The following is a 24,387-nucleotide window of genomic DNA, read 5'->3' as shown; positions in this document are numbered from 1 at the left end:
CCTAAATGTTAATGGCTTAAACTCACCAATTAAGAGACACAGGCTAGTAGAATGGATCAAAAAACAAGACCCAACAATATGCTGCCTGCAGGAGAGGCATTTGATAGGAAAAGATATACATAGACTGAAGGTGAAAGGTTGGGAAAAATCATATCACTCATATGGACCACGGAAACAAGCAGGAGTGTCCATACTCATATCTAATAAAATAGATTTCAAGCCAAAGCTAATCAAAAGGGATAAAGAAGGACACTTAATACTGCTCAAGGGAACCATACACCAACAAGACATAACAATCATAAATATATATGCCCCAAATAATGGTGCAGCCGTGTTCATCAAGCAAACTCTTCTCAAGTTCAAGAGTCTAATAGACCACCATACAGTAATCATGGGAGACTTCAACACACCTCTCTCACCACTGGACAGATCTTCCAAACAAAAGTTAAATAAGGAAACTATAGAACTCAATAACACAATTAACAACCTAGACTTAATTGACATATATAGACTATACCACCCAACATCAAGTAGCTACACTTTTTTCTCAGCAGCACATGGAACCTTCTCAAAAATAGACCATATACTATGTCACAGGGCAACTCTTAGACAATACAAAGAGGTAGAGATAATACCATGCATCTTGTCTGATCATAATGGAATGAAACTGAAAATCAATGATAAAAGAAGAAAAGAAAAATCAAACATCACCTGGAGAATGAACAATAGGTTGCTGAGTGATCAATGGGTTTTAGAAGACATCAAGGAGGAAATTAAAAAATTCCTAGAGTTAAATGAAAACACAGACACAACATATCAGAATCTATGGGACACATTGAAAGCAGTTCTAAGAGGAAAATTCATTGCTTGGAGTTCATTCCTCAAAAAAAGAAAAAACCAACAAATAAATGATCTCATACTTCATCTCAAAATCCTAGAAAAAGAAGAGCAAAACAACAGCAAAAGAAGTAGAAGGCAAGAAATAATTAAAATCAGAGCTGAAATTAATGAAATCGAAACAAAAGAAACAATTGAAAAAATTGACAAAACTAAAAGCTGGTTCTTTGAAAAAATAAATAAAATTGACAGACCCTTAGCCATGCTAACGAAGAGAAGAGAGAGAACCCAAATTACTAGCATACGGGATGAAAAAGGCAATATCACAACAAACACTTCAGAAATACAGAAGATAATCAGAAATTACTTTGAATCCTTATACTCCAATAAAATAGAAGATAGTGAAGGCATAGATAAATTCCTTGAGTCTTATGATCTGCCCAGATTGAGCCAGGAGGATGTAGACAACCTAAACAGACCAATAACAATAGAGGAAATAGAAGAAACCATCAAAAGACTACCAACTAAGAAAAGCCCAGGACCGGATGGGTATACAGCAGAGTTTTACAAAACCTTTAAAGAGGAACTAACACCAATACTTTCCAAGCTATTTCAGGAAATAGAAAAAGAGGGAGAACTTCCAAATTCGTTCTACGAGGCCAACATCACCCTGATTCCGAAACCAGACAAAGACACTTCAAAGAAAGAAAACTATAGACCAATATCTCTAATGAACCTTGATGCAAAAATCCTCAATAAAATTCTGGCGAATCGGATTCAAATACATATCAAAAAAATTATACACCATGATCAAGTAGGATTCATCCCTGGTATGCAAGGTTGGTTCAATATACGGAAATCAATAAATGTTATCCACCACATCAATAGACTTAAAAATAGGAACCATATGATCATCTCGATAGATGCAGAAAAAGCATTCGACAAAGTACAGCATCCCTTTATGTTCAAAACTCTAGAAAAATTAGGGATAACTGGATCATACCTCAACATTGTAAAAGCAATCTATGATAAGCCACAGGCAAGCATCATTCTGAATGGAGAAAAATTGAAGGCATTCCCTCTAAGATCTGGTACAAGACAGGGATGCCCTCTCTCACCACTTCTGTTCAACATAGTCCTCGAAACACTGGCCAGAGCAATTAGGCAGACGAAAGAAATTAAAGGCATAAAAATAGGAAAAGAAGAACTTAAATTATCACTATTTGCAGATGATATGATTCTATACCTAGCAGACCCAAAAGGGTCTACAAAGAAGCTATTAGAGCTAATAAATGAATTCAGCAAAGTGGCAGGATATAAGATCAACACGCATAAATCAAAGGCATTCCTGTATATCAGCGACAAATCCTCTGAAACGGAAATGAGGACAACTACTCCATTCACAATATCCCCCAAAAAAATAAAATACGTGGGAATCAACCTAACAAAAAAGGTGAAAGATTTATACAATGAAAATTACAGAACCCTAAAGAAAGACATAGAAGAAGACCTTAGAAGATGGAAAAATATACCCTGCTCATGGATAGGCAGAACTAACATCATCAAAATGGCGATATTACCAAAAGTCCTATATAAGTTCAATGCAATGCCAATCAAAATCCCAACAGCATATCTTGTAGAAATCGATAAAAGAATCATGAAATTCATATGGAATAATAAAAGACCCAGAATAGCAAAAACAATACTAAGCAGGAAGTGTGAATCAGGCGGTATAGCGATACCAGACTTCAAACTATACTACAGAGTAATAGTAACAAAAACAGCATGGTACTGGTACCAAAACAGGCGGGTGGACCAATGGTACAGAATAGAGGACACAGTAACCAATCCACAAAACTACAACTATCTTATTTTTGATAAAGGGGCTAAAAGCATGCAATGGAGGAAGGATAGCATCTTCAACAAATGGTACGGGGAAAACTGGAAATCCATTTGCACCAAAATGAATCTGAATCCCTATCTCTCGCCATGCACAAAAGTTAACTCAAAATGGATCAAGGAGCTTGATATTAAATCAGAGACATGGCATCTGATAGAAGAAAAAGTTGGTTATGATCTACACGCTGTGGGATCGGGCTCCAAATTCCTCAATAGGACACCCATAGCGCTAGAGTTAACAAATAGAATCAACAAATGGGACTTACTCAAACCAAAATTTTTTTCTCAGCAAAAGAAACAATAAGAGAGATAAACAGGGAGCCTACATCCTGGGAACAAATCTTTACTCCACACACTTCAGATAGAGCCCTAATAACCAGAATATACAAAGAACTCAAAAAATTAGACAATAAGATAACAAATAACCCAATCAATAAATGGGCCAAGGACCTGAACAGACACTTCTCAGAGGAGGACATACAATCAATCAACAAGTACATGAAAAAATGCTCACCATCACTAGCAGTCAGAGAAATGCAAATCAAAACTACCCTAAGATACCATCTCACTCCAGTAAGACTGGCAGCCATTAGGAAGTCAAACAACAATAAGTGCTGGAGAGGATGCGGGGAAAAGGGCACTCTTGTTCATTGCTGGTGGGACTGCAAATTGGTGCAGCCAATTTGGAAAGCAGTATGGAGATTTCTTGGAAAGCTGGGAATGGAACCACCATTCGACCCAGCTATTCCCCTTCTCGGTCTATTCCCTAAAGCCCTAACAAGAGCATGCTACAGGGACACTGCTACATCGATGTTCATAGCAGCTCAATTCACAATAGCAAGACTGTGGAACCAGCCTAGATGCCCTTCAATAGATGAATGGATAAAAAAAATGTGGCATTTATATACTATGGAGTATTACTCTGCATTAAAAAATGACAAAATCATAGAATTTGGAGGGAAATGGATGGCATTAGAGCAGATTATGCTAAGTGAAGCTAGTCAATCTTTAAAAAACAAATACCAAATGACTCCTTTGATATAAGGGGAGTAAACAAGGACAGGGTAGGGACGAAGAGCTTGAGAAGAAGATTTACATTAAACAGGGATGAGAGGTGGGAGGGAAAGGGAGTGAGAAGGGAAATTGCATGGAAATGGAAGGCGATCCTCAGGGTTATACAAAATGTCATATAAGAGGTAAGGAGGGGTAAGACAAGATAATACAAATGGAAGAAATGATTTACAGTAGAAGGGGTAGAGAGAGAAAAGGGGAGGGGAGGGGAGGGGAGGGGGGATAGTAGAGAATAGGACAGACAGCAGAATACATCAGACACTAGAAAGGCAATATGTCAATCAATGGAAGGGAAACTGATGTGATACAGCAATTTGTATACGGGGTAAAAGCGGGAGTTCATAATCCACGTGAATCAACCATGTAATATGATGTATTAAGAACTATGTAATGTTATGAACGACCAATAAAAAAAAAAGAAAAAAAAATAAAAAGAAATAATAAACTAATTATAGTAAAAAAAAAAAAACATTTGTGGGGACGGGGAATATAGCTCATTGTTAGAGTGCTTGCCTTGCATGCAAAAGGCCCTGGGTTCAATCCCCTGCACTATCAAAACAAAAAACTAAAAAACAATTGTGTGTATGTGTACTATTGGGGGTAGAACCCAGAACCTTGTGCATACTAGGCAAGTACTCTACCACTGAACTACACTCCAAGTCTTTTAGTAAAAGAAATTTTTTCCACTGGTACTGAGGATCAAACCCATAGCATCACACACACTGGCCCAACACTCTACCACTAAGCTTTATCCCCTATAATAAAATATTAATGGCAGAGTCTAGATGACAAATGGAGAAGAATTCACTAAAATGTCTTTCAACTGTGCTTTATGTTTTTAAACTACCACAGTAGAATATTGGGTGGAACCTCCATGCAGACAATGAATGAAAACTTTTTAAAACATAGTAGAGAAATTCAAATAGGAGAGAAAAAAAATTCCTCATGGGTACTAAGTAGCTGTACTTGGGAAATTATTTTCTAAACCATTAAGGAATCCCTAATATCTATAACCGGTGCTTTATCTCTTTCAACAGAAAGTCATGGTACTATGTTCAAGAAAAGAAAAAAGCTCCCTCAAAAAAGAAACCAAATGTCCAGAAAAGTGTACTCCATCCATATTCCCCACAATCCTGGAGGTTCCATCTGCGTCTCTCTCCTCCTTAGATGTCCTGCCTTGGAGAACTGATCTGCAATCCCTATGTAAACAAGACCTTATGCAAAGAAGCCCCAGACCTTTGCTTCCACCCCCAACTTCTCATGAGCCCCACCCTCCCATGTCTGAATAAGTGGTGGGCAATCCTTCCTACATGTGCCATTAGCATCTCAAGCAGCAGATCCAGAAACCAAACATCATCTACCCCTCAGAAACTGATACCCTTTCTCCTGTTTCCACCACTGTCCTCAGTGTGGTAAGCTCTCTCCAGTTATCCTCCTCTTCTCCCAGTCCTTCAGCCTATGAACCAATACTGCCTCTCCTTTGTTCTACCTTTGTGATTGCTCTGATTCTTTCCATTTCATTCCCACTGCCACCATGCCATTTACTTCATCTCTAAGTCTTGTCATCAACCTATTCCACATGAGCACTTTAGACTCTTCTTCCTAAAGCACAGCTCTGATTCCATAGATAATAGAACAAAAGGACAAGGAAGCTCTGTTCCACCTCTTGTCTTTCTCATCCCCATACATAAAAATATTCCTTGTGTCACCAACTTCTTCAAAACTCTAAACCCTAGTTTGTCATTCTGATCTGAAGCACCTCTGGCTCCCAAATGACCCTACTCCTCTACACTAATGCTATACCCTCAAAAATATGATTACTCAAAATGCTATTTTTAATCCTTCTGTCTTTGCCTGGGATATCTCCTAGTCACCAGCTCCACCATCAAAATCCTTTCTCTCCTTGAAGGCCCTCTCCTCGATGAAACTCTTTGTCCACATATAGAAGTCATACCGGAATTCTCTAAACCCTTCTGTAGGCATTTTTCATACTAAAGGTGCAAACAATCTAACTACAATCTTGATAAAATACAGATTCTGCTTCAATAGTTCTGCAGTTATGCCTGAGATTTTTCCCTTTCAACAACTCCCAGGTGGTACTGATCCCCAAGCAATAATGAAGTAATAACATCTTACAGCACAAATTCATAACAATAAAATTATAGAAACAGCCTAGATGCCTAGATGTCAGTGGATGAATAAAGAAAATTGGTGTATACATTCACAGTGGAATATTAATCATCCATAAAGAAGAATGAAATCATACCATTGGCAGAAAAATAGATGAAATTGGAGATTATAATGTTAAGTGAAATAAGCCAGACTCAGAAAGGCAGTATTGCAGGTCTTCCCTCATATGTGGAATATAGGGATAGGTATGTTGACTGTGAAAGTAGAAAGGACATTGTTAGAAAAGAGTAAAGGAGGCGATCCTCAGGGTTATACAAAATGTCATATAAGAGGTAAGGAGGGGCAAGTCAAGAGAATACAAATGGAAGACATGATTTACAGTAGAAGGGGTAGAGAGAGAAAAGGGGAGGGGAGGGGAGGGGAGGGGAGGGGGGATAGTAGACAATAGGACAGACAGCAGAATACATCAGACACTAGAAAGGCAATATGTCAATCAATGGAAGGGTAACTGATGTGATACAGCAATTTGTATACGGGGTAAAAGCGGGAGTTCATAATCCACTTGAATCAAACCGTGTAATATGATGTATTAAGAACTATGTAATGTTATGAACGACTAATAAAAAAAAAAAAAAAAAGAATGTGATCTCAAGAAGATGGGCTTAGAATATAAATGAATGAGATTTTCTAAACCTTGAAAAAAAAAAAGAAAAGAAAAGAGTAAAGGAACTAGGGAGGGAAACGGAAAGGGCAAGAGAAAGTACTGAATTAGTAGATATTATATGCATGTATGAATATGCCACAATGAAACCCATTATTTTGTATAGTTGAAATGCACTAAAAATAACATTAATAAAAGATCTTATAGTGCATATTCAACATTGCTCAAGTCTTAAAATCCACACTGATCTTATTTTTATTTACTGTTTTCTATACTACTAAGGAATAAATTTCCAGTGGATCTTGATTAGCTTACTCAGTCTTTCATGCCCACAGGAACTAGTTCAGTGTCTTATATGTAGCAAATACTGGTGGATGAGTAGAGACAAAGGAGGTTTTGTAATTAAACTTAAATATTGTGCATATTGGGGGCTGGGGTTGTGGCTCAATGGTAGAATGTTCGCCTAGCATGAGGCATGAAGCACTGGGTTCAATCCTCAGCACCACATAAAAATAAAATAAAGATATTATGTCCACCTAAAAACTAAAAAATAAATATTTTTTTAAATATTGTGAAAGTTGGCACAGCTAGCATGTTTAGAGGAAGTGAAGTCCAAAACTCTGGACCCATAGCTAGGATGTGAAAGAAGAGCAGCCAAAACATAAATGGTAAGAATAACTGAAGTAAGACTCGAGTTCGGAATTTTGCTTAATCTACCTTTTAACTATTTCTTATAGGTCCATCAAATAGCATTTACTGAGTCAATTGCCTAAACACTTATGAGTAAAATATATGGAAGAAGAAATCTAGTTGAAAAAGAAATAAGATGCACACAGATAAAATATATAAGAAAATGTATAGACTATTCAGAAGCAGAAACAATAGAATAGATGATGATTTTAAGTGTTGGAATAATCAGTGTAGGCATTTACTGATGGACTTGGAATCAATCAAAATCTATCTATCTATCTATCTATTTCCCTCCCTCCATTAATACACACACACACACACACACACACAAACACACAAAAAACTGTAAAGAGGGAAAAACCCTTGGCACATATAGTACATTGTTTTTTATACCTCCAGGAACTCAGCAGTATTGTCTAGTGCACTGAGCTCAGGAATGTGCTGTGGACCTGGCCTGCTCTAACTTACAGAATCGCAGCTTTTGTTTACTAATTATAAAATGAGAAAAAATACTGCTTCAAGATGTCCATACTACATCTTTGCAGTCAAAATGTATAGTCTCACTCATGCACTCATTCTGACATAGAAGAAAAATGGAGTAAAACCCCCACATCCAATGCAGTCCCACAGGTACTCATACCTCCAGATATGCAGTCCTGTATTTTCTAACTCCACTCCTCTATTGTTATTGCTACTAATAATTATTAGTGATAATTGCTGAGAATAATAGTTACATACGTTATTTATGATGTAACAGGAACTTTATATACATTATTTGATGCCTTAGCAATCCTATGAGGTTGTTTTTATTGTGCCCCTTTTACAGATATGAAAATCAAAGCTTAATAATTTGCCCAAAGGCTAAAGCTTCAAAATAATGAAATCAGAATTCATATTCCCCGTGAATTCTCTACTTTTGTGCCTCTCAACACAAAAAGTACTTTGGGAGAGGTACTATAGAAGTGGTAAAAAAATACTAATTAGGCAGCTTCATAATTGTGCTAGAAATAAATACTGTAATGCCCCATAAATCTCTTGAAAACTGCACTTGAACATGTTATAAATTTTTGCTAATACATAAACATAATGTTTAAACATCCTTATAGGAGAAATGAATGTTAAAATTTTATCCTTTTTGATAAAAGATTATATCTCTGCTTTAAGAGAAAAGCCAGCTGGGCATGGTGGCACATGCCTATAATTTCAGCAACTCAGGAGGCTGAGGCAGGAGAATTGTAAGTTTAAGGCCAGCCTCAGCAACTTAACAAGGCCCTAAGCAACTTAGTGAGAAACCCTGTCTCAAAATTAAAAATTTTTAAAAGGCTCGGGATGTGACTTAGTGATTAAGTGTCCCTGGGTTCAATCCCCAGTACCAAAAGACAGAGAGAGAGAGAGAGAGAGAGAGAGAAAACTTCAGCACAATGAAAAAGTTTTATCTTATATACTAATACACTGTATAGCTTATATAATACATTAACATAAGATAGTACTGAAATGATTTTTATCTGTTAACTGAAATAGATCTGCAATATATCGTAGTATAATATTTGAATACAGTCTGGCAAAAAAAAAAAAAAAATTCCACTGAAAGTAGCTTTTATACCACACATAGCAGCTAAGTGCTGACCTCTCATGGCCATTCTGAAAATATCTTATATCATCACCACCCCTGAACTTTCATTTTACTATTAAAGACAAATATAGTTTGATGACATAGGCCAATATAGTTTCCATTACGTTTTTAAATATTTAAACATAATTATTAGATATTTTTAAATTACTCCATGGCTTAAAATCTTAGTGGCAAAGTCCTAGAATTAAATCTTAGTTCTAACTTGTTAGTTTATTTAGGGCAAGTTGCAGAACTTCTCTGAATCTCAGCATTCAAACCTACAAAAGGCAAAAAGCAGTACTTAGATAAAGATTAGTCATCGGGCTGGGGATGTGGCTCAAGCGGTAGCGCGCTCGCCCGGCATGCGTGCGGCCCAGGTTCGATTCTCAGCACCACATACAAAGATGTTGTGTCCGCCAATAACTAAAAAATAAATATTAAAATTCTCTCTCTCCTTCTCTCTCCCTCTCTCACTCTCTCTTTAAAAAAAAAAAAAAAGATTAGTCATCACTGTTAACTTGACCATAAAATCTGTAACTGTATCTCACTCCATGGAAGGTCTTCAACATTTATACTCCTTAAGACTTTTCATAAATATCAACCCATTTAAAACAATTCACATGAGTCAAACACCAAAAACATAGCCAATATAGAATATATTCTTTTTTGCTCTTTTTAAAAAAACAAGCTTTATTGAGATATAATTCACACACCGTATAATTCAACCATTTAAAGAGTGGAATCTGAAGCTGGAGGAGGCACTCAGTGGTAGAGTGCTTTCCTAGCATGGGCAAAGCCCTGGCTTCAATTCCCAATATCAAAAGAAGAAGAAGGAGAAGGAGGAAGAAGAAGAGGAAGAGGGGAAAAAAACTTTATGATACAATTCCCATTAAGTTAGGTCAATTTAGATAAAACCTTATAGACTCAAAATCTTCTAGGACCTTTTTTGTTGTTGTTGCAACTGGTTGATTAAAAAAAAATCACAGTTCACACCTTAACTTTACAACCAAATAAAGTATATTCATCTTCAAATGCACACACACACACAGAGTTAACTTCCTACAAAAATTCATTTGAATTCATTTCTATTTTCAAATAATAAATATACCCTAATTCCTTTTTCTTTTTAAGGACAGTGTTTTCAATCACTTTATTATTATGCTATTTTTTTAATTTTTTAAACTTACATAATTCCAGAATAATGTGATATCAATGTAATTTGCATTAAGAAATAACATTTCTGAAAGTCAAGAAATACTAGGAATACATAGAAGTAAATATATTCATTAGTCTGTTAAATAAGTCTCACATTTGTGATTTATATTTCATGCTAATAATATCTGAATAGTAGAAAGCCCTAATTTAAAACATTCTTCAAATAATTACTTTCCTAATACTTTTCCTTCCTAAGTGACTGATCACTTATAGCTAATCATTATAATGATAATGCTTCATGGCAGCTGGAGGAATTTGCTACAGATGATTAATTAACCTTACAAAGAGATTGCTAATTTATTTACCAAAGAGTTTATTGATTTATTTTTTTATGTGGTGCTGAGGATGGAACCCAGAGCCTCACACCTGGGAGGCAAGCACTCTACCACTGAGCTACAGCCTCAGCCCTTGATTTATTTACAAGGAATTTGTGAGGGATGTTTAGTGCCCTGTGTGAACTTCTAGAACTGTGAGTTTTGTATTTTTCTTCAAGGATCAAGAAACAGAGCATGAGTGTTTTTCAGTTACAAACTTCATTTATACATCCTACTATAGAAATTTTTAAAGTTTGGACAGACAAGAAAAAAAATGAGTATAAATTCTGTAAATGAAATGGTCCTTGGTTTGGACTGAGTTCTTTGCACTAGGCCCAACAGATGAAACCAAAACAGGGTCACTTGTGCTGAAGTTCCACACCAGCAAGCCAAAACTAAATTATTCATCTCATCTTCCAAGAAATCAGGATGAGAAATAATAGCCAAATCCTAAAACAAGCCAGTTTTTGCTGGTATGACAAGGAAGTCCCCTGATGTCACCTTTATAAGGCAAGTAAACTTGGAATGACCAATTGTATTTGTTGTTTTGCTTTCTTCAGCCCCTTTCTGTCTATTAAGCCAGTCTCCTCTGTTCGGCTCATTAAAACATTCTTCCTTCTATTTTATAAAATAAGATGCTACCCAATTTTCAATTCTAGAACTGCAAATAAAAACCAATTAAGACTTTAAAGTATATTTGTTTTCATTTTGCCTTTTGACAATTCTATAAGAAAAATGTAAAATAAGTGGAAATTGAATAGAGAAGGATGAATGAACTTTAAATTCTCTACCTGGTAGCAGGTAAACAAAATAGGCAAGTCCTTGACTTTAGAAAATGTATTCAGCACCCTATTCAAATGCACACACACGCATCAGTGCATGCAGGCACAAACTGTACCCTGCAACACCTTCCCACAAGGAAAGAACCAGGCCTCTCTCAATCTTGATCCTAGTATTTCAGGATACTCTCAGCTCCAGAGATAGAACATTTGGCCCAGAACTAACCATCCCCCTGGGACTGCCAATCCAACCCAAGACAATCTTGGGCATTTTGTTCCAATGACTTGCCCCTCCATCTTTCCCATTGTGCTTGATGCTAAGAGGATAGAGAGTGGAGCAGTTGCAGTCATTTTAGTTTCATGAGGTACAGCCTGAAGTTGCCAGGGGATACCAAAGGGACACAGAATGAATCCAGAATTTCCAGAAGAAAAACCATACTCTTTTTTTTAATATTTATTTTTTAGTTGTAGCTGGACACGATACCTTTATTTTCTTTATATGTGGTGCTGAGGGTCAAACCCAGGGCCCCAAAAAACCATATTCTGATGACAGCATTATAACTCTGGGTCTAGCCATTCTTGAAGATAAGAGCTATCTCTGAACTTTTCAGTTATAAGAATCTAAAACTTCTCCCTTTTGTACCTCAAGACAGAGTTAGGGGTTTGGTTTGGTTTGGTTTTGCTTCATTCTTGTTTGTAGTTATTTGCAACCGATAGGATTTTAACTGACAAATCATGACCTTGACATTTTAATAATGACCTAATAAACACACAGAAATCCAACTGCTCAAATGCTTATCAGTCATGTGTCAAGTGTCTGTCTTCTCCTTTTTGTTTTTTAATGTTGCCTCACATATGCCAGCCAAGTGCTCTGCCATTGAACCACAACCCCCACCCCTTCTCCTTATTTCTGATTCATTGTTCAGAGGGTTTCAGGAACCTCATTAAACTGTATACAACTTTAATATTATAATACACAATTGTATCAATGTAAATATGGAAAAATCAGCTAATAAAATCATTTATTTGAATCACTTACAAAATTATTTTCATAAATATTTTTAAATTCATAAAATAACAGGCGATATCATTCACAACATACAGATCTTAAGAATTACCAGAGGCAGGGCAATCACAAGTTTATTAAAAAAAAAAAAAAAAAAAAAAAAAAAAAACGTTTTTAAGGGGCCGGTATGGAGATATAGGTCAGTGACAGAGCATCATTGGGTTTAATCCCTAAAAACACACACACAAAAAAAAAAAGAAACCTAAAATTTTCAAAAGTTGACTTATCTTTATACTCATTATTCTTTTAATGATTCTACAAATACTTTTTAATCTTGAAAGGCACAATTGGATATATAAATAAGACATAAATAAGCACTAGATTTCATCAAATTAGAAGATACAAGACTTCTGAAGGCAGCATATTCTTAGAGCAGAGAGAAGCAGTGAGAAGGATCCTCAGACTGAGCAAAGCCACAGCTGCTGCATCCCCGGGTCCAGCACCAAAGTCCCATCCCTTGTTGCCACCTTTCCCAAGAGAAAGGCTGAAGGGATGGAGAGATAAAGCCAAGGTAATGGGCAAACCAGAAAAGATCCACAAGGTTGTCTGCTCCTCCAAAGCCAGAGCCCAAGCCTAAAAATGCTCTGCAAAGAAGAGAGAGAAGATACCCAGATGAAAAAAAAGGAAAAGCTGATGCTGCCAAGGATGGGAACAAGCCTGCAGAAAATGGAGCTGCCAAGCAAACCAGGCACAGAAAGCTGGAGGTGCTGCCATGCCAAGAGAAGGGTGTGCACTGTTCCTAGCTGTGTGTTTCTGGTGACTATGCAGTTTGAAATACAATTTCTTATCAAGTTTTATCTTTAAAAAGCATATTCTTACCTAAATCAATATCTCGAATTCCCATGTACAGTTCAAGAAGATCATCAACCTTTTCGATTGCCTTTGCTTTGGTTTCAGAGGGCTTTATCAAAAACGAGAGAAATAAGACATTATATTTTTAAAATGAAATATCTTGATTGTCAGGGGAAAATGTGATGTGGAGCCAACTCATGGTGATGTTCTTCAGCTTATTTTAGTGAAAATATCTCAAGAATGTGCTCTATAACTAAATATAAATCAACACAGTAAATATTTGCTTTTGGTGTTAGCTTTAAATGTTATGGATTCAAAAACGAAAAGCTGGGAATACAGTTCCCAAGTAGCTTACTATCTAAATGGGGAGATCAAAGTAAAAATAAATGACTATGTAACAATCATAAAGGACATAAATGGTACAGAGGCACCATGGGGAGGAAGCAAATTTATCTAAGAGATATGGAAGACTTCAGAAAGAAGGTGACTTCAGAATTATGTTGTCCAAGTGGACAAGAAGAGGGGCACTTGAAGCAGAAGGCAAAAGATATGCAGAGTCTACATGAGGTTGGAGGCTTTGCATACTAAAGGAACTGTGAGAAGCCCCATGTGACTTGACCTTAAGGGTCACTAAAAGGACTTTGATCTTTATTGTCTAAACCAGGGTCTCCTAACTCTTGATGGCTCATCCCAACAGTAAAATGCTTCTAAACTTCCACTCTTTTTACTTACTTTTTATTTAACTGTATTGTGCATATTTTTATTAATTACATACATGTATTACCATATTAATATATCATATACATTATAAAAACACCAAAAAAGAAAATTTTATAAGTATGAGATACTTATGAGATAATATTCTTAACATAGTTTGTATTTTATGTACTAATGACACCAATTTTGTTCTTCCTAAAACTGTTAAAATTTTCAGTAAAAAGCATGATTATTTTTAATATTCTTTTAAAATATTTGGCAAGTCTTATTTATTATATGTTCAGATTATTCTTGGTTTTCTTCACACCTGAAAAGAAATGGCCCAAAGACATTTAATACTCAACTACAGGTCCAAATGTAGATTTCACCATTAGTCAGATTTTCAGAATTTCACATTATTTTCAATAATGTTATAAATATTTGTTGCTTTGTATTTTCAAAATTTACTAGTCATGTATTATATAGCAAATACAAATTTATGTTTATCTCCTTAAGGAGATCAACAGTACAATGTTTTACTTTTTTTTTTTTCCTTCTGGCTGTATATGTTAGGTAAGCACTCTAACACTGAGCTACAACCCAGGCCCCATATATTTTTATTGACAAGCACTAAGCTTAAAAATAGTAACAGACCTAATATATTGCTAATGCCTTCATTATAGTGTATTATTTTGAATTATCTGTGTAAAGTATCAGGCTACACAAAATAACTTAGGCATTAACATTTGTATCTATCTACACAGCCACACTGTAAGTTGCCATAACAAGTACCAGGACTTGGGCACACACAAGGGTTTGCCACTCTAACTCCTGCATAGCTCTTGATCTATAACCTCTTGTCCAGCCACACTGTTTGCCTGAGTCTATTCCTCATCTTTTCTTATGCACAGAAGCTTCCTTTTACCCGACCTTCCCATCACCCTCTCAAATCCATCCTGCTTAACAATCCATCCCCTCAAACCAAGGGATTTTTCTCTAACACAAAACTGATTGCATTGCTCCCCAGTTCTCATAAGCCCTCTTGCATCCAGACTCCAGCCAATTCCTCCAGCCTCATCACCCTCATTCCCCACCAGGTACTTCCAGTACCCACCCTTCTATCTCAGGAACAGTTTACCAGCTCCCCAAGCCCACCATTGTGTTGTGTCTAACATATTCTTCTCCCCATCTTGCATGAACTTAATCATTTTTTCTGGAAGGAAATTTGCTGGTGTCCTTTCTTTCCCCAGACCTGACAGCTACTGGCCAGCCCCTTCTTTGTGACACTGTGTACCTTGTGCAAAGCCCTGTTCAGCTGGTTCATAATGGCTTCTTGTCATGCCACTCTCCCTTAGAGGAGGAGCAAGGTCTTTATCTATCTTTATATTACCAGCAACTGTGCAGGCCCAACAAATGAATAAAGTATGAGGAATGCAAATAGAATATCACTCAGTGTTCAGAATTTGTGTCAGGTTGTAAGGGGATGATTTGTTTCAAATCCTATAAATCCTTTAAATACTTCAATCCTTGAAACTAGATTACAAGTCATTTGTATCAAATTTAATATTAGCCCCCAAACCGCTTTTTCCTCTCATTATCAGCTATTTTTAATTGGCCTATATAATTAAGCGGGCTATGCAAACAGGGATGGATTTTTTGGATGTTTCATTTTAAATAAATCTTTCCTACCTCCTCCGACAGATTTTAAGAATTCTTTTTCATCCTAGCACCTAATACACAGCAGGTGCTTAACAAATATTTATTATGTTAACTATTAGAAGGGACATCCTGCTCTCCCTGTTTCCTTTTCAAGCTGCTTCAAGTCTGCTCATTTTCCCTCACAGCCTCCAGCAGAAAGCAGGGCTGGCCTTCTCCTCACTGCCCACTGCCAGTTCCTTCCCACGGTTCTTCCATTCTCTTCAATGTATTTCTTCCACTCGGGCTTGTTCACTTGTTCAAGAAACAGTAATGGCCTTCGGCAACACGCCAGGCAGTATGCTCAGCAATGAAAACGTAAAGGCTCAAAATGACCAGGTGCTACTGTGTGGGTTTTGTTCACATGCCTCCTCAAATCTCATTTTCAAAATGCTTTTGACTCTACCAGGTCTGTCGGTTGCCATTTACCTCCAGATCAAACCTTTCATTCCCCCAGGACCTAAGTTCAAGGTATCTATACATTTCCAAGCACAACGGGAATCAAATGAACAGAACATACCATTTCTTCCATGGTGGCAGGACCTCTAGATCTCAGACGAAGGGTTCCTCTTGCAGTTCCAATTTTGTCTGCTGAAGACTTTCCAGCTTTTGATCTTGGTTCTATCTCTATAAACATATAATGAAGGGAGAAAGTTTTATGTGTGTGTGTGTATGTGTGTGTACATTTATATTCAGAAAGAATTCCAACAGATTGCCGCAAAAGCGAACACAGTTTCCATCACAAAAGTTATTGTAGAGATTTGACAAAAGGTATGCCTTCTTACAGAATCACCTAAAAAAAAATCAATTCATCTGTCATTCATTATTCTCATTATTCTTTTTGCGCCAATAAAAAGAGGGAATATGTGAAGTGTACCGATAAAGAAGATTGGAAGGCAGGCACTGTGGTGCATGCCTGTAATGTCAGCAACTCAGGACTGAGGCAGGAGGAGCAAAAGTTCAAAGCCAGTATCAGCAACTTAGTGAGGCCCTAAGCAATTTAGCAAGTCCCTGTCTCAAAATAAAAAATAAAAAGGGATAGGAATGTAGTTTAGTGATTAAGCGCCCCTGTGTTCAATCACCAGTACCAAAAAGAGAGAGAGAGAAAGGAAAAGAAAGAAAGAAAGATTGGAAGTTCTAAAGAAGACAGAACAGTTGGCTTTGTTATAAGAGCAAAGAGCTGTGAGTAGCCAAAAAGCAGCATTGGACTTCATCCAGGTTGTGAAGATGGGAAAGAACCATGTCTTAACAGAAGAGAGAGACAAAGGCACTATTATTTGTGTACCAAACTTCCACTTGATGCATTATGTACACAATCCCATTTAATATTCATACCACCCTCTCAGGAATACCATCACCCTCATTTTAAAAATGAGGTAACTGAACTCAGTAAGAAGTGTAGCTGGGATTCAAAACCAGGTCTTGTGATTCCAAAGTCAACATGCTTTAATCAACCTTACTCCAGCCAACACAAGGATAAATTTAAAGATAATTCATATAGAGAGAGAGTCTAAAGAAAAGTAGGCTGGGAGCAGTTCCAAGGGAGGAATTCCCCACAGACAGCGGGGACCAGAACAGGGAGGAGTAGTCCATGAGAAGCTGCCCTTTTCCTTATGTTTGTTTTGTGTTTTCTTTTTGTTTTTGCAATGTACTAAGTCACTCACCCACCCCCAATCCCAAGTGAAAGGAAAGGGTAGGAAGTGAGGATGATTGGAAGAAGTGTGCCATATCCAGAGCACTCCAACACTTCCTGCCCTGCTAAGAATGGAAATGTGGACCCTACTAAGCCAGATTTATTGTTTTGCAGAGAAACTGGATACTCAAGAGTTTGCATGAATTTCCTGATTTTTTCAGATTGGGTAATTAAGTTAAACATTTTAAAATAATGTATTGGCAAAAATAAGAGATCAGATTTCAAACACAGGCCACCAGTTTATAATCTCTGCATATATTTCCCATGTCCCCTGAGGTGAGGAAGAAGTACTGAGAGGATGCTGCACCTAGAGCTGGAGTCTGAGCTCCAGAGACTCACAGGAGCAGCTAAAAGCAAGCAGGTAACAAGGTCCATGCAAAACTCCCAAGACACAGACCTCAAGTGCCTGCACAAAGGCATTCTTACAAATTTGGAAACTAGAATAAACCCCACTTTTAGCCAAGTACTGCATTGGTATTGGGAATATATCCCAAGGTGATTAAAGATTTTGCATATTAATTTTACATTGCATTTGGGGATAGAGTCACCAAAACATAAGTTTTCCTCTGAGAATGAAAGTATAAAAAAAATGATCATGCAATAAGTAGAACAGCTCCCCCTAAGCAAAAAAAAAAAAAAAAAACTGTAAATGGTGGCTAAAAAGTTTTGGTTAACACCTAAATGCTAGTCCTGGGGACCAAACAGGTTCTCTAACTAAAGCTTTATCAACAAGCCTCCAGCAGTTGCCTTGCCACTCACCCTATGCCCTGAGGGAAGAAAGGATTCCCAGATGCTTGACAAAGAGCATCCAAAGAAAAAGACTGGGTTGGTCTGTCATCAGCACCTTCCAGGATTCTGTACCGCCTAGTGACTTAAGTGTTCCCACCCCAGAGTCACATCCCTAAAGTGATGAAGATAGTCTCAGCATAACAGCACTAACCATTAAACAAACAGCACATGGGCACACACAGACACACCAGCCCACTGTGATCTCACCAAGCAACCTATTCAGTATAGTTGTCGTCCCAAAAAAATTCCTACAAGGTATAAAATAAACTACTCAGATAACACATGCTTTGGTCAACTGCGACATATATATTTCTAATTGTAAGGCAATACATTGGCATTATGACTTATCAAAGTGTCTCTTGTAAATTTTGTGAGCATGATGTATTCCTGGAAATTTGAACAACTCTGAATTCATTGGGGGAAAAAATAAGGTTTCTGATATTTATAAAACTAAGGACTCAGACATAGGACTATAGGGCTTCCCACTTAAGAACTCAGCTGGCCTCCCTAAACAATGTCTCTATCTTTTCTTGCTCTTACTTGCTCTTACCAGTACCCAGAAGGAAAAATGTATGTAAAATACAAGATTTTTTAAAGTAATAAACTATATTTAGAGCAGTTTTATGTTCACAGTAAAACTGAGCATAAAGAATACAAATTTCCCATATATCCCTACCCCCTCTCACACGCACAGCCTCCTCCATCATCAGCAACCCCCACCACAGCAGCACATTGTAACCATGGATGAATCTATACTGGTGTTTGTGTGTGTGTGCTTGTGTGTGCATCTGTGTATTTTTTATTTTTTTGTAGTGGGAATTGAATTAAACCCAGGGGCACTTTACCACTGAGCTATATCCCTAGCCCTTTTTAATTTTGAGACAGGGTCTAGCTACTTAAGGCTTTGCTAAGTTGCTGAGGCTGACCTTGAATTTATAATCCTCCCACCTCAGTCTCCTCAGTCTCTGGGATTACAGGTATGTACCACCACACCCAGCTGGTACACTATTTTCACCCAGAGACCATAGCTCACATTAGGGTTCACTCTTAGTATTGTATATTCTATAGATTTGGATATATGTATAATGACATATATCCACCATTGTAGCTTTGGACAAAAGTATCACTACCCTAAAAATTCTGCATTCTGTCTATTCATCCCAGATTTTTTAATCATTATGTATTTACTAAACCATCTTCCTCTTGAAAGTGGCATGCTCACACTAACCACTTGAGGGCACCAAAGCAGAAGCTGAATTTTAAATTCTGGCTTGCATTGGGCTCCAGGAGTTTTTAACCTCCAAGGAAAGAGCGGCCAGTTTTCTCCATGATCCTGCGGTTCAGGTACATAAGTCGACCTGTTTATACATGAAAACAGAAGGATTCTCTTGTTCACCCGCAAGGAAAAAAAAAAAAACAGGTTTTGTGTTCTGGGAATTTTTTAAAAATTCTGAATGTTAATTGTCTGCTTCTACTTTAGGGAATGCTGGCCTGCTTAAGCTTGTCTGACTAGTGAAGCCGCACCCTAAATCAGCTACTTCATGTGAATGGGTCTGCATGTGCCTTTCACAGGGCTGACCTAAGAGGGGATGTGGTTTACACCGTAGATACAAATAATCAGCCTGCAGATTCACTAAGTTCATTGGTTCTCCCCACTCCACCAGCAAACATAGGGTCCCTGCCAGTCATGGGTCACTAAGGGCACAGGAACACTCTCAGCTTATGGATACCTAGCTGCTCCCACAGTTGAACTACATATCACCAAGAAGCTGTCATATTTGTCTCCACGTTTTCTTGTGGCAATTGTAATTTTTATTCTGATTTAATTTAAAAATGCATGAGCTGATGAAATGAGTGTGAAATGAGGAGTTATTATTGCTCCAAAAACTAGGTTGACTGCTTTGGAATGACTCCATAAGAGTTATTTTAAAAAAAAAAAAAAAAGGTGTGGGCAAGATGATTCTAAGAGATTAGTAAAAAAAAAAAATATATATATATATATATATATATATATCTTTAAACATCCATCATTTCACATGTTTTTAAAAATGAAAGGAGCTCACAGGTATGTATTAACATTGTGATTATATAAGAAAGACTTCATAGACTTCTAATTTGTGTCCTTTACTCCAAGAAAAAGTCTTCTCCATCAAGAGTGGTTAAAAAAATGTATATTTCTGTGCTTTAAATTAAAACATTTGTATGTATATGTATCATTCTTTATGAGGCTCTATTTTAGTTGACATTTTTAATAAGCACACAAACTCCCAGTCTCTGCTATATAGCAAAGCTCAGGCATTGGGGGTGAGAAAATGGGGAAGGCAGTAATGTATCTGTGTCTAGTCCCCACCTCACCCCAAAAAAAAACTGTACCTATATCTTAGAGAAGGAGGAAGTACAGACATAAGTCAAAAGCACTATTTCAGGAAAAGTGCATGCAACATGGCTTAGATTCTCAATGACAAAGGGTGACACATGGGGGAGGCTGGGCATTCTCCCCACTACTGCACAGTATGAGGGCCCTAGTTGGCCTGGAGTATGAAGCATTACTGGCAGAGCAGGGACAGTGAACACAACTTTAACAGGAGGTGGGCACAAATGCATAGAGCTGTATCCAACATCTCTTGTTGCTCAGTGAACAAGAGATGGTCCAGGGACTAGGGATGTAGCTCAGAGACAGAATGCTTAGCTAGCATGCACAAGGTCCCAGTTCAATCCACAGCACCACAGAGGGAAAGAGAGAAAGATGATCCCAAAATACCCAAAGCAGAGAATGCAATACTTATGATACAGAGGTCAACAGGGGTGCCTAACAGGATTAGACTTCCAAGCACATGTGAAACCCTTGGGAAGATTTAGAAATAACTATAAAGGGCCACACTGCAATGAACTGGATGTCATGCATGAAAAGAAAGAGGGAAAGAAAAATTAGTGGCATTTTGGTGACAGGAAACAAATGAATCACCTGCAGTTCAAAATTGTGATAAAACTTGTTCTACTATTTCTCATTAGATTTCAGCTGAAAGTAGAGACCCCTCTTATTTTTCTGATTTTTCAAAAACATTATCTGACCCTTTTAAGACATCTTGCAAGGACTTTATGACTGAGGTCTGATCATCTCTACCTTCACAGTGTTTTCAACTGTGGTATTGCAATGCCCCGAGTGATGTTCTCAATTGCATTCTGATGGCTGATATATCATGGTTTGCCCTAGGAGAAAATTTATAGATTATGTAACAAAATTATTATATAACAATATTATAGATTCTGGCCAAATCTATAGTGTTGTCCACAGATTAGTGGTTAAGAGCATGAAATTCAGAATCAGAATACCTGAGTTAATGCCTAGTTCCTTCATTTATAAGTTATGTGAACTTGAGGAGTAAGTCCTTATCTGTAAAACACCCTCTACATACAGCTTTGTTTAAGCACTCAAGGGACTGATGCATAAAAGGTGCTCAGCCCAGCAGCCGGCTCATGTTAACAGAATGCTGGATGAGTTTCAGTCTGGGGAAAGATCTGCTCTTCCACTCCCTCCATAACAGCACCGTTTACATTGGTTTTCTCTATGAAAACAAGAAACATGCAAAAAGGTCCCTTTCCAAATGTTCAAGTTGTCACTTCAAATATTAGGAGCAAAGGTCTCTTTTGTATTTAACTTTATTTCTTGCTTCTATGAAACACAAAGATCGTTCCCTTCCTTTTAGAGCAGGATAGAAACAATACGTGATTCTCCTACTGTTTCACAGATTCCCCAAAGTGGACAAGTTTAAGCCTGACCCCCCCCCCCCCCACGGGACATTCTACAGTGGAGACCTCCACTGTCCATCTCATTGGTGGGAGGACTTTTAGACAGAGAGAAGAAAAAGGGTCACTTAAGAACCTGATAATAGAGTGAAATCCCAGGACCCTGCAGTCTCTTTGTCCCTCATTAGTTTTTTAAGACCCATGGGCAAGTGACCAGACATATCTCCACTTCAACCCGGAAAAGGAAACACACAGTCCACTCCCCTGATCACCCATGTAGAGTGAATTCAGTTACCTCACCAAATTCAACAATTGATTTCCATAGTTTCCATCTTGACTTACATAGCACCAAGAGAAATATTAAAAGGTGACCAGATGGCAACTCGGGGAGGACTCTACAGCATGTATATACCAAGGATTCTCAGCTTTGTAAGCCCAGAATTGCTTGTTTTTTCAGGGTTCTCAGTGCTAATCTGAATCTCAGAGAATGAATCACACTAACCAAATTGACAAGGAGCAGATGTCATCACATCAGTTTAATCCATAGGTATAGGAGTGATTTTACACAGAGCTGAAAGCATTGTTCCGTACAGGAGTGCTTAAACAAAGCTGTAAATGTGTATCGTTTTACAGAAAAGGGTCTGGCACCTCAAGTTCGCATAATTTGTAAACAGAGGAGCTGGGATGTTAACTCAGGTCCTCTGATTCTAAAGTTCATACTCTTAACCATGTAAATCCATAGGCATCAGAGGGTCAGGTGGACTCCCATGCTTCTTCCTCATGAGCCTGAGACTTCCTGGAAAAAGTAATGTCCAAACAAAGACTCAACCACCAAGGGCAAGAACTTCAGGTGGGTAAAGGAACAGAGAATCAAATGTTGTAGGCCACAGATTCAGCAAGGTCCTAGACTACCAAAGCAAGGAGTGGAGAATTTCAGAGTCCCTCCCATCTGGAAGATTCCCAGTTCACTAGTTCTCTGGCCCTCCTGGAAATGGCTCATTAAAATTTCCTTCCCACTGGATATATGAGAAGCTTGGTGTGCATGGCACCAGATCAAAGGACTTGGGCATGAAGGACAGTACTCTTGGGCCAAGGCTGTAAAAAGGTCGTTCAAAGTTACAACTTTATTTCAAAGGAATAAATACACACATACTATAATTCACCTAGGAATACTAATGTAAATCATTGGGGAAAGTCAATATAAAGTAATAGCTTAACTAAGTATTTAATATAGCCCAGGCAACAGATAAATCTTTATATGTTCTTTCGTTTAATCCTTATAACACTAATACGAGATAGGTATTATTATTATCCTAATTTTATAATAAAGGAAAACAATGCTTAGAAAATTGGGATGATTTCACAGGGTCATAGATAACAGGTAAGTGGGCAGAGCTGGAATATAAGGCCAGGCAGGTCTAACCCAAGTCACCACTTGATTTTGTATTCTTAAAAATTATGAACTGTCATCAGAACTAATACTAATTGCTCATCTTCTCAGTACTAGTGGTCATTTAAAGATTATTGTGGTTCAGGGGAAACTGACTGCTCTCAGCTTCAGGGATGTGTCACATGAATGGGCCATGTCAGTAGACCCCTTCATCACAGTGACTGTCCCAGAGGTGGGCAGCATGAATCTCTCTGGTCTTTTACTAGAAATGATAAAAAACAAGGATACTCCCTTTCCTGCTCTGCTTGCATAAAGAAGCATATGGTCCCAGCCACTGCTGACGGCCATCCTGGGACACAGCATGGTGCCGACCTGAATGATGGAGCCGAAACATCAAGCAGCAGGGCAGAAAGAATGGGCAAGACACAGGATCCTGATCCCATCATGTGGGCTCTCCAAGGAGCCTTGCTGATGCCAGCACCACTCAAGGACTATTGACTTATAATTCCCCTTCCTGCTTAAGCCAGTTTTGGCAGGGTTTTCCTTTGTCTTCAACTGAAAGACACCTTGCAGATACAGAAGTCTGTCCAAGTAGTGAAGCAATCCATCTAAAAAGACTTTCCAATGCGTGGACACACACCAATAGCATGGTCCATATAGAGTTCACATGCTCCTTTCCCTGTATCCACCACCAACATACATATCTGATTCTCTGAATAGCTGACAAAATCTAGCTTGTGTCCTAGGACTTAAAATTGAACCATACATTTCCTTTTTCCATGTGTCCTTCCTCTCTCCAATATTTCTCAGACTTCTCTAGAATAGGCTTTTTAAAAATACAGCTAGAAGTTGTGCTGGGACAGATAAAAAGTTAAGAAAAAGTAGGCAAGTACTGTTCCACCAGCAAGAGGATGTTACTTGTTGTCTGTTGGATAAAAAGAGCCATCAACACAAGAGTGAACCCACAAGGACACAAAGTTGGCTCTGAAGCATTCCCTTGATGAGACTGAGCAGTGCCTGGCAAGTATCAAAAGTGGAAAACTGTGCCTGAAATCATCTTGTTCTTGAATTAAAGTGCATCATATGAGAAAATGCCAACCCCATTTTTATAACTCCCTAAAATTGCAAGCAAAAGTGAATGTGTATTTCTGGGGAGACTGTTGGTAGCTTTAATCCAGAGAGGAATATGTTACAAAAACAGATCACAAACCCCTGGACTCCAATTTGAGGAAAATAAAGAATCACTCTTCTTAAAAGAGTAACAGCTAAAATAACTTATTTTTACTCTTTTACTCATTTTAGTCTCCAACA

The 24,387-nt window shown here is 37.7% G+C and overlaps 1 protein-coding gene across 1 annotated transcript in view; it reads right to left on the bottom strand.

Annotated features, from left to right (window-relative positions):
• The window catches only part of Gipc2 (GIPC PDZ domain containing family member 2), a 95,763-nt gene that overhangs the window by 4,385 nt on the left and 66,991 nt on the right, over positions 1-24,387 (bottom strand). The window contains exons 4-5 of the mRNA XM_026409999.2: positions 15,978-16,084; positions 13,094-13,175 (exon numbers count right to left, since the gene is read on the bottom strand). Of these exons, the coding sequence (XP_026265784.1) occupies positions 13,094-13,175; positions 15,978-16,084 (189 nt within the window). The remainder of the gene's footprint in view (positions 1-13,093; positions 13,176-15,977; positions 16,085-24,387) is intronic.

Source organism: Urocitellus parryii, chromosome 11 (assembly GCF_045843805.1).
Source record: "Urocitellus parryii isolate mUroPar1 chromosome 11, mUroPar1.hap1, whole genome shotgun sequence".
Classification (NCBI taxonomy): domain Eukaryota; kingdom Metazoa; phylum Chordata; class Mammalia; order Rodentia; family Sciuridae; genus Urocitellus; species Urocitellus parryii.
This window is presented reverse-complemented; position numbering and strand designations above follow the sequence as displayed.